Source organism: Carlito syrichta, unplaced genomic scaffold, assembly GCF_000164805.1.
Source record: "Carlito syrichta isolate Samal-C Ts95f unplaced genomic scaffold, Tarsius_syrichta-2.0.1 Scaffold126446, whole genome shotgun sequence".
Taxonomy (NCBI): Eukaryota; Metazoa; Chordata; class Mammalia; order Primates; family Tarsiidae; genus Carlito; species Carlito syrichta.
This window is the reverse complement of record NW_007070542.1, coordinates 2,972-13,964: the sequence shown is the minus strand read 5'-3', so window position 1 is coordinate 13,964 and position 10,993 is coordinate 2,972. Positions and strand designations below refer to the sequence as shown.

Sequence of the window (10,993 nt, the reverse complement as noted above, 5' to 3'; positions counted from 1 at the left end):
CCAACTAGCTGGAACTATAGGAGCATGCTGCCCTGCCTGGCTAATTTTTTGATTGATTGTAGAGATAAGGTCTCGCCCTGTTGCCCAGGCTGGTCTTGAACCCCCGGGCTCAGGCAATCCTCTCACCTCGGCCTCCGAAAGTGCTGGGATTACAGGCTTGAACCACCGTGCTCGGCAAAGCTTCAGCTTTAACTGCTATCTTGTGCCCTAATCCTGTCTTGTCCTGGAGTCATCTAGCAGGGTTGGGAGGGGCAGTAAGGGAAGGAGGGAGGGTGACAGGTGGCCTTAGAGGGCTTGCTCCTCTCTCCAATCCAAGGTGCATGGGATTGGTGGGTCAGGGTGGACATCAGATTCCATCTCATTCCTATAGGGACCCTCTAAAAGGAACGTTGAGGGGGTGTCTTATCCATCTCCCTGCCTTCAGCGTGAAATGGCCCCTGACCCTTCATAACCCAAGGAGAATCTCTGTGTGGAATGTTTCCAGGAAAGAGATTTCTTGATGTTTAGACTCCAGTTGAAAGGCCATTGAGTTTTGATGTCAAACAAACCTGGGTTGGGAGATGTAAACATTACTGCCATTACAACAAGTTCCGAGTGATTCGGGCATGTAATGGACAAGGGCCCTTCGATCCCGTGCCCTCTGTTGTCTTGCTGTCCTTGAGCAGAGGAATGAACATGGATTCTCTTGACTGTTTGCACGACGAGAAAAGAAGTCAGGCAGTGAGGACTAAAAGAACACAGGATGCAGACCAGGCACAGTGGCTCATGCCTGTAATCCCAGCATTTTGGGAGGCTGAGGCATGAGACTTGCTTGAACCCAGGCGTTCAAGACCAGCCTGGGCAACATAGTGAGACCTTGTCTCCACAAAAAAATCAAAAAATTAGCTGGGCATGGTGGCACACCTGTAATCCCAGCTACTCGGGAGGCTGAGGTGGAAGGATCGCCTGAGCCCAGGAGGTCAAGGGTGTTGTGAGCTGTGATCCTCATGATCATGCCATTGTACTCCAGCCTGGATGACAGAGTGAGACCCTGACTCACCAAAAAGAAAAAGAAAAAAAGAACGTAGAGTGTGGGCTGAGTTCTGAATGATGTCTCTCCCTCTCTGTTGGTTATTTTTTTCCCCCCATCATCGCAAACATTGATAATTTCTTTGTGCTGGAACGTTCAGTAGTCTCTTTCTAGCTGTTTGAGACCGTATGTTAACTGTAGTCATCTTACAGTTATTCCTTCTATTTGGCTGTAATTTTTTTCCTTTAACAAATCTCTCCCTACCCTACCTTCCCCTGCCCTTCTCAGCTGCTAGAATCCTCTATTCTACTTTTTATTTCTGTGAGATCAACATTTTTTAGCTTCTCCATATGCGTGAGAATGTGTGGTGATTCCATTCCTGGCTTGTTTCACTTAATATAATGCCCTTCAGTTCCATCCATGTTGCCATGAGTCACAAGATTTCATTTTTTATGGCTGAGTAGTATTTCACTGTGTATTTATACCACATTGCTTTTATCCAATCAACTGTTACTTTGGAGTTTTAAGAGCTGAGTAACTTGGGGAACAGACAGGTCTGAAGAAGCAGTGCAGGATTGAGGACAGCAAGCTTCCAGACCCTCACACCACTCAGCCACCGGGGCTGGCAGCTAAATTGCAGACCTCTGGTTTCAACACACACCCAAGCCTCTACCAGGGGCTTGCTAACTCATGTCCTATCTGCCTATGTCTATGGCACCAAAAAAGTCTAAAACTATGCTTCCCCCAAAGTTAATGACTACATTCTAAAGTTTAATAATTGAGTCAGGTGCAGTGGCATGCACCTGTAATCTAGCTACTTGGGAGGCTAAGGCAAAAGGTTTGCTTGAGACCAGGAGTTCAAGACCAGCCTGAGCAACATAGTGAGACCCTGTGTCTAAAAATACACAAACAAATAAAGTTCAGTAATTATTTTCTGACTTGTCAATTGGCGACTCTAAAGATTAAACAAAAAAGGTGGCTTTTTTTCTTATCTGACTCTTTCTTTCTTTTTTTTGAGTCAGAGTCTCACTCTGTCACCCAGGCTGGAGTGCAGTGGCACGCTCCTGGCCGCCGCAGCCTTGACCTGCTGGGCTCCGACAATCCTTTAGCCTCAGCCGTCTAAGTAGCTGAAACTACAGGTGTACGCCACAATGCCCAGCTAATTTTTTTATTTATTGTAGAGACAAGGTCTCGCCATGTTGCCCAGGCTGGTTTTGAACCCCTGGACTCAGGCAATCCTCTTGCCTCCACCTCCCAAAGTGCTGTAATTCCAGGTGTGGTGGGCTAACACGCCTGACATATGATCTGCCTTTTTCTACACGAGATTTGAGGTCATTTACAACAAAGACACGTGTATAAGGAAAGAAAGGTTGGTTGGACACGGTGGCTCACGCCTGTAATCTTAGTTCTTTGTGAAGCCAAGGCAGGGGATTGCTTGAGCCCAGCAGTTCAAGACCAGCCTGGCCAACATAGCAAGACCTCATCTCTACAAAAATAAAAATAAAAAAATTAGCTGGGTATGGTAGTGCCTGCCTGTCATTCCAACTTCTCAGGAGGCTGAGGAGGGAGGATCCTTGAGCCCAGGAATTTGAGGCTTTGGTGAGCTGTGACTTTGCCACTGCACTCCAGCCTGGGCCACAGAGTAAGACTCTGACTCAAAAAACTAATAATAATAAAATAAAAACTTAAAAAGCAAAGCAGAGAACACAAATAATGAACTATGTAAGGGCCTACAGTTGTTACAGTTGAGATTCCAGTGTAACTCTGAGTTTACTGGCAGTCAAGAAAAAAAGGGAAATATGAACAGTGATGATGTTCTCCAGAATCAAGGAAACTTCACACATGCAATTCTTTGATTCTTCCATTTCTGTCTCCCACACTCTGTGAGAGCAGGGACTGTGGCTGCCTCGTGACGGCTACCTTCCCAGTGCCCAATCCACGAGGGCTCAGCACATCCAACTCATGAACGTGGGACAGCACACGGGTTCTGGGGAAGTGCATTTCCTAGCGATAAGATCATGAGAAGGTTCTCACATGGAGCCATAAAAGGGGGCACTGGGAGGGGGAGGAACCTGTTATAGTATTTTTACAGCAAATGCAATAACAGAACTCATGACATGCTTTCTGCAGTTTCTTCATTCAAGCCAAAATGGACACAGCATCACTCTATGAGTAGATCCAAGAGACCAGCCCCAGATTAGGCAGATTCAAACCCTATTTACAAGTAGATGGGGAGGGGGTTACAGAGAAAATGAATATGAAAGCAAGTATTGATCTCACTTTCAATGTTACTATATTTTCCTTTTGTTGGCTTAGCTTTTTTCATGACCTTTTCTTTTCTTTTCTTTTTTTTTTGAGTCGGAATCTCACTCTGTCGCCCAGACTGGAGTGCAGTGGCTGCTCCCAGCCACCGCAGCCTCGACCCGCTGGGCTCCGGAGATCCTTCTACCTCAGCTTTCCAAGTAGCCAGAACTACAGGCGTGGGCTACCACGACCAGCTAATTTTTTGATTTATTGTAGAGATAAGGTCTCACCAAGTTGCCCAGGTGGGTCTTGAACCCGCGGGCTCAGGCAATCCACTCACATCAGCCTCCCAAAGCACGGGATTACAGGCTGAGCCACTGAGCTGGGCTAGCTTTTTTCATAATACTTTTTTTTTTTGAGCTGGAGTCTCTGTCGCCCAGATTGGAGTCGAGTGGCACACTCATGGTCATCCCAGTGTCGACCTGCTGGGGTCCGGCAATCCTTCCACTTCAGCCTTCCAAGTAGCCAGAACTACAGGCACACTACCATGCCCAGCTAATTTTTGATTCATTGTAGAGACAGGGTCTCACCAAGTTGCCCAGACTGGTCTTGAACCCACAGGCTCAGGCAATCCACTCACCTCAGCCTCCCAAAGTACTGGGATTACAGGATGACATAATTTTTTAAAAGTCTTATTTGTAAATTTCGCAGAATGCACTGGCCCAGCTTTTTGTTTTTTTTTTTGAGTTGGAGTCTCACTCTGTTGCCGAGGCTGGAGTGCAGTGGCATGCTTACAGCCACCACAGCCTCACCTGCTGGGCTCAGGGGCTTCTTCTGCCTCAGACTTCCGGGCTGGAACTATAAGCACACGCCACCATGCCTGGCCAATTTTTTGATATATTGTAGAGATGAGGTCTCGCCAAGTTGCCCAGGCTGGTCTCGAACCCACGTTCTCAGGCAATCCTCTCACCTCTGCCTCCCAAAGTGCTGGGATTATAGGTGTGAGCCACTGCACCCAGCCTGGTTCAGCTTTTTATGCAGTGGTACCGACGAGAGAGAGAACAGAAAAGGCCCCAAGTCTTTCTGCCCATAAACCCCACTGACTCTTGAAAATTCAAGTGACTCATCTATAAAGTTAAATATTCAAACGATAGAAGCAAACTAAAAAGCAAAATCCTCCTCTCCAGAGTCACCACACTGCACAACTGCAGGGGGCGTCATTTGAATTGAAGTGCAGCATGGCAGCCTTACCCTCTTCGTTCAGTTTTCCCTGAGGTGATTTCTGCTAATGGTTTAAAGCCGTTTCCTAAATTATTTTAAAAAATAAAAATCCTCAAAATAAAGAGGTATGGACTCTGAAGTACGAGGGATGGAGGTTAGACATCAAGAAGGACTTTCCAAGGCCGGGCTCGGTGGCTCAGCCTGTAATCCCAGCACTTTGGGAGGCCGAGGTAAGTGGATTGCCTAAGCCTGCGGGTTCGAGACCCGCCTGGGCAACCTGGTGAGACCTCATCTCTACAATAAAACAAAAAAAATTAGCCGGGCGTGGTAGCGCATGCCTGTAGTTCCAGCTACTCGGAAGGCTGAGCGGAAGGATCATCGGAGCCCAGCAGGTCGAGGCTGCGGTGGCCGGGAGCGGCCGCTGCACTCCAGCCTCTGGGCGACAGAGTGAGACTCCAACTCAAAAAAAAAAAGGTATAGGGCCCCAAAGCACCACAGTCAACGCGTAAAAGCTTGCTAAGGGACTGCAGAAGAGTGTCTGAAGGGCCATCGGCGCTCACCTTCGCCACCTCTTGTGCGGCGGGGAGCGGGAGCGGGAGGAAGACGACGAGGCTGAGGAAGACGAGTCGCTGGTCCGGCTGGACCCAGAGCTGACGGAGCGGCTGCTGCGGCCTCGGCGGCCCTGCCAGCCCCGGCCTGGGGGGCTGGCTGACCTGCAGGCTTCTCGGTAACAGCGCACTGACCGCTGCGTGGCTGAGGGCTCAGGGGCAGTCCTAGTGCTTGTGTCGCTCCTGCAGGGTGAGGCCTCAGGGGACAGCAAGGCAGACGGGGCGGGGCAAGGTGCCGCGGGCTCCGCCTGCTCACTGCTAGTCCTGTGATCCAGCGGCTCCCGGGAGGCAGCGGCACATGGGGGCAGAGGGGTGGCCGGGCGCAGGGACAAGACAGGCTTGATGGTTATGTCCTGATGGCGCTTCACATTCCATCGGGAGCCTAACTCTGGAATGCCTAAGGTGGGCATCTTTTTGGGGGGCGTCCTGCTCCGGACACAATAGTCATGGTCCCCGGAGCCCACATGGACCGGACTAGGGCCATGGACCCCTTCTTGGAGGCGGACTGCGGCTGGATGTTTGGCCTCCGTAACTCCTTCAGGCTTCAGGGTTCCCTCCTGGGCGGTAGACTTAGGAGATCTGGCTTTGGCCAGCAGAGAGACAGCAGCCAGGGGCTTCCATAACTGGTGGGGAGGGGTAGCTGGAGGGGTGAGCCCTGTGGTGGGAGGGAGGATGGAGATAGCAGGGTGAGATCCGACCCTACACTTCCAAAGGCTGTGTGCAGGCTCCAGAGGCCCCCACCTCATCTCAGGAGCATCACCCCCCACGGTCAACAGCCCGATTTCCCTCACGACCCCCACCTTGCGCCTCTGCAGAAGCGCATCCAGCCAGGGGCCCCGAGCCCCACGTCCTCACTGGCCAAACCCATCCCGGGCAGGTCCCATCCAGGCGGCCTCTCGGTCCTGAGCCCGCCCCCGCACGGCCTGACTTCTAGGCTGCGTTGTGCCTGGACTCGTGCCATCACCTTCGGAGGGTCTCCCCGTTCCCAGCTCCACACCCATCTACCCCCTACATTCCTGCTGGACGAAGCCACCAAAAACCAGCCTGCCAGAGTTTCTTCAGCTGCTTCCTCAACATGCAGGATGAAGTCCAAAGAGCTTCACATGCACTCGAGGGTCTCAGGATTTGGTGACCTACTTCCCACTCCAGCTTTCTCTCTCGCTTTGGCTCTGCCCACCACCCTGACCGCCACTCCAGCCAAACCAAGCCACTCACAGCTGCCCAAAACATGCCTGGCTGGTTCTGTTTCCTCAGTTCACTCAAGCTGCCCCATGTCCCCAGAGTGCTCCCCGACGGCTATCAGTGATGTTCTCAAGCCTCAGCTTAGGGGGTTCCCTTCCCTGACTGTCCCCTTCACATCGCAGTGTAAAACCACTGGCTTCAGCACACCACTGGACACTCAGCATGTTCACTCATGTACACATCTGCCCCTGAACTGCGAGTCCCTCCAGGCTGGAGATCAGATCTGTGTCAAGGCCTGTACGCACACGACGCAGGGCGGGCGCCACAGATGTTGCTGCATGAACTAACCACAGGCAGAGTTCCCCACCCTGAACCCACCTGCCACGTTGGCCAGTTCTGGGGCTTGTAACCGGTCTAGGGGCCTCTTCTCCTGGGGAGTGTCAACGCTGCTGGCGGGGGAAAAGGCAGAGCCTGGTTCATTCCTCCTCAGTACCACGCACACTTGCTTTCCTCACAAAGCAGTGGCGGAGGGTGTGTGCAGAGACGATGGGACGCACAAACGGCCCCACCCTCCTCCTGCACAAAAGGTCTCAGCAACTGAGCTCTCTGTAGACTGGGTCTCAACTTAGCCCTGCCCAACTCCAAGAGGTAGGCTGGCCGTGACCTTGAATACTGCCCACCTCCCTCAAATCGGGCAGCACCTGCCAGCTCACACCCAAGACCAGTGTGGAGGGGACCATGTTTGGCAGAACAGAGCAGGCTATCATGAACATGATACTATGAACAGGGCAGCCCCGTCGGGTCCCCTCCCACTGTGGGAGCTTCTCTGTCCTCTCAAGGAATCCTGCTTTCTCACACACACACACAAATACCACGAACGTAAAAATGGGAAAAAAAGGCTGGGCACGGTGGCTTATGCCTATAATCCCAGCATCTTGGGAGGATGAGGTGAGAGGTTTGCCTGAGCTCACAGGTTCGAGACCAGCCTAGAGAACTTGGCAAGACATCACCTCTACAATAAGTCAAAAAATTAGCAGGATGTGGTGGCACATGCCTATAGTTCCAGTTACTTGGAAGACTGAGGCTGAAGGATTGCCTGAGCTCAGCAGGTCAAGGCGGCAGTGGCCATGAGCATGCCGTGCCCCTGCACTCCAGCCTGGGTGACAGAGGGAGATTCCAAGTCAAAAAAAAAAAGGCTTCTCAGTGCTGCAAGATGGGGAAGCGAGGAGGTCCAGCATGCCCATGCCCTCCAAGGAGTCAGGGGAGTCCTAGCCATTAATATCATCCCCCATTCAGCCGGGCTTGGTGACTCAGCCTGTAATCCCACGCCTTGGGAGGCTGAGGTGAGTGGATTGCCTGAGCCTGCGGGTTTGAGACCCGCCTGGGCAACTTGGCGAGACCCCATCTCTACGATAAATAATCAGCCGAGCGTGGTAGCACACGCCCGTAATTCCGGCTACTTGGAAGGCTGAGGCAGAAGGATCACCGGAGCCCAGCAGGTTGAGGCTGCAGTGGCCGGAGCAGCCACTGCACTCTAGTCTGGGCGATGGAGTGAAACTCCAACTCAAAAAAAAAATCATCCCCCATTCAAGTGACACCATCAACAGCATCAAGCAAGCTTGAAGCCCACTAAATGAGAGAAATTTCCAAAGGAAGGACTTGCCAGAAGACCACAGGCACCTCCAGGGCACCTGGGATCCCCAACCAGATCCATCAGAGAGCAGGACACACCCTCCCACCTCACCACCCAAGCCTGTGCCCAGCCATGATGGGTGGAGCAGGGGAGAAGGACATAGGGAAGACCAGAGCCAACTCAAAGGTCCCTGCGACAGAAACATCTAGTCGATGGTCCTGGAGTGCCGGCCGGCTGCTGACCAACCGCTGTAGGGTAACTCGCTCACACGTCTCCATACTCACCCTGAGTTTCCTACAGCCAGGTTGTCAGCAGAAGCCGGGGGAGGACCCTCCTTTTTGGCTGCAAAGAAACCATACTAGTTAAAAGCCCAACCAGATGTTCCAAACTGGAGGAGGTGCAGAAGAGCTTCAGGACCCAAAGAAGGAACATCTACTTTGCCTGCAGATTCCCCGCCAGGCTCTCCTCGAAGATCCAGCCTCTTGCCTGGGTGTCCAAGCACTATTTTTAACCACATCCTTTTTCTGCTCCAAACACCTACACTCTGCACTGAATTTGAGAGTCCAAACGCAGAAGCCCAGCGTCCGCGGGTCTACGTGACCACCCCACCTTCCTGGTCTCGTGTCCTCTTGCCCTACGCGTGCCAGTTTACATTCTGTCTTGTTCTATAGAAGCCCAGTACCAACTCAGGCGTCATTTCTGCAGATTCTGCTCCCCAGTTAGACCGCAGGCTCCTTGAGAAAAGGAGTGTCCTCCCTGGCCCCTCGATCCGCACCTCGTGCGAGAAAGCCCAGCTATTCTCTGCCTTCCAGATGTGCTGGCTCCTCTCCCCACACCTCCCCCCGCCTTTATTCTCCCTGAAAATCATCTCAGAAATCGTCTCAAGGCCCAGCTGGAGAGCTACTGCACACTAGAGAAACGTCCCCAGACAATCCCAACCCGCTTGAGTCTTTCCAGTCTGCTCTTACAGCACTCGCCATGCTGTGCCACCATCCCTAGCTCAGATGGGGATCACAGGTGAATCCCATCTCCCCGTCCCATTTAGGGGGCTGCTCTAGTGGCTGAGATTTCCCTCCCCCTCCCCCCGCTTAAACAACTGCAGGGCTGGGCCCAAAGAAGCATCCACAAGAAAGAGCTGGCACACAACCCCCCGGGCTCCCTCACCTTCTGATTTCTCAAACTGCTCCAGCAGACTAGACAGGTCCGATGCCTCAATTCCTGTGGAGGCACACGACACGGGCTGAAGACAGCCCCTACCGGCCAAGGACCCAGGAGGCCCCACATCGCCCACTCCTCCCTCGCCACTCCCGCCCGCCGCACCAAGGGAACCCGGCAGCAGAGAAGGCAGCACACTGAAGCTCCGCCTCTGAAGAAGCCCCCACAGCCCAGCACTGTGGCTCAGGCCTGCAATCCCAGCACTTGAGGAGCCCAGGCATCTGAGGCCAGCCTGGGCAATACAGTGAGGCCCTGGCTCTTGAGACGAGAGAAAAAGCTCTCCCAAGAAACGCCAAGGCCAGCCTCATCAGGACGGCATCCTGTCCTACGGAGAACAGCCCCAGCCAACCCCTCTGCCACTCCTTGCACCCACTGAACCACGGGGTGCTCACCAATCTCACTGATGAAAGCCTGGACTACGTCTTCCGAGCCCTGTGTCCGTGGGGCAGGCAGAAAGGACAGCCTCCTCAGACGGGCAGGGTGGACCGCAGGCAGCTTAGGGACAGTGCCCTGCCGTGGTGCAGGGGCAACCTTGGCAGCAGGAGAGGGGGCCTTCTCCCCGGGCCTGGCCTCCTGGGCCTCAGACTGCAGCGCCACAGGCGTGGGCTCTTCAACAGACACGCATGGGGGAGCCTTCTTCACCCGGGGGCTTTGCACCAGTGAGGACCCCTTGTGTTTCCCGTGGGGAGATGCAGGTGCCGGCCGGACCTCCACCATGGCAGGCTCCATCTGTGGCGTCCCGTGGCCAGCCGGTCCAAGGCCGAGAGGAGGAGCCATTGGGACAGGAACTACATTTTCAGGAGGGCCTGCTGGAAGGCTGCTGGGCTCCATCTTGGGTGGCGGGACAGCTCTCCCAGCAGACGCTGGAGGCAAAGGAGGCGGGGGGATGGCAGACCAGAACGGAGGGTGCTGGGGCCCCGGGTGCCATCCCAAGGGCCCGTAGGCGCAGCTGGAACTGTAGGGTGACGCTGGGGCAGGAGGGGACACCCAAGGCACTCTGCAGGTAGGGGGCACGGGGGGCACAGCACAGGCGCCAGGAGTACCAGACACCAAGGGCACTGCTGGTGGCAGCGGCAGGCACGGATACCCAGAAGGGGACACGGGGGGGTAACAAGGCCAGGGAGGCACAGGGGCATACTTGGTATAGGGGTCAGGCAGCACAGACCCCACAGGCCCCGGGAGACCAGAGGGTTGCAAGGGCGGTGGGGGCAGGCTGGAGGGCACGGCCAGCCCACAGGGGGAGAAAGGCAGAGCGGCGGGCGCCATGGGCGGTGCCGAAGGGGAGGGTCTTGCCAGCAGTGGCGTTTCTCGGGGCGGCAGCTGCTCAGGGGGAGTTGAGGCCACAGGTCTGCCTGCAGGCAGCTCAGGGCTGGGAGAAGCAGGGCTGGGAGAAGCAGGGCTGGGACCCGCAGGCATGACACACGCCTCAGGCGGGGCTTCTGGGCTTCTCTGCAATGCGGTCTTCTTGGCTGGGGCTGATGGGAGGACGAGGCAGGGGATGTCTGCCAGCCCCGTGGGGGTCTCCGGAAGGCTGGGCCACTTCCCTGCCGGGGGCTGGGGACTCCTCGCTTCTGCCTCTGCCTGGCGTTGCTGCCTCCGTCGCCGATACTCGGACAGGCTGAGAGGCCGCGGCCTGGCTTCCTGGGCGGCGGCACTGGTACCGCTCTCCGCCTTCGGAGGACCCACGCCCTGGGTGGCTTCAGGGCTGACGGCCTTCGGGGGGTCCAGGGACTCTGACTCCAGGAGGAGCTGGGGGGCTGGACTTCCCTGGGCTGACAATGCCGCACCGCGTCTGGGATCGGTTGGTCTGGACTTCACGGGCGCAAGTTCGACTGGAGCCACATCATCGGGGACAGGGTCGAGTGGTGCTTGATCGGCTGG

The 10,993-nt window shown here is 54.8% G+C and overlaps 1 protein-coding gene across 1 annotated transcript in view; it reads right to left on the bottom strand.

Annotated features, from left to right (window-relative positions):
• Window positions 1-5,030: 5,030 nt before the first annotated feature.
• Window positions 5,031-10,993, bottom strand: part of PPRC1 (peroxisome proliferator-activated receptor gamma, coactivator-related 1) — a gene marked incomplete at its 5' end in the record, with an annotated part of 8,768 nt that continues 2,805 nt past the window's right edge. Inside the window, 5 exons of the mRNA XM_008048625.1 lie at window positions 5,031-5,737; window positions 6,643-6,713; window positions 8,182-8,239; window positions 9,062-9,115; window positions 9,505-10,993. The exon at window positions 9,505-10,993 is cut by the window's right edge and continues 1 nt beyond it. Coding sequence (XP_008046816.1) covers window positions 5,031-5,737; window positions 6,643-6,713; window positions 8,182-8,239; window positions 9,062-9,115; window positions 9,505-10,993 — 2,379 coding nt within the window. The remainder of the gene's footprint in view (window positions 5,738-6,642; window positions 6,714-8,181; window positions 8,240-9,061; window positions 9,116-9,504) is intronic.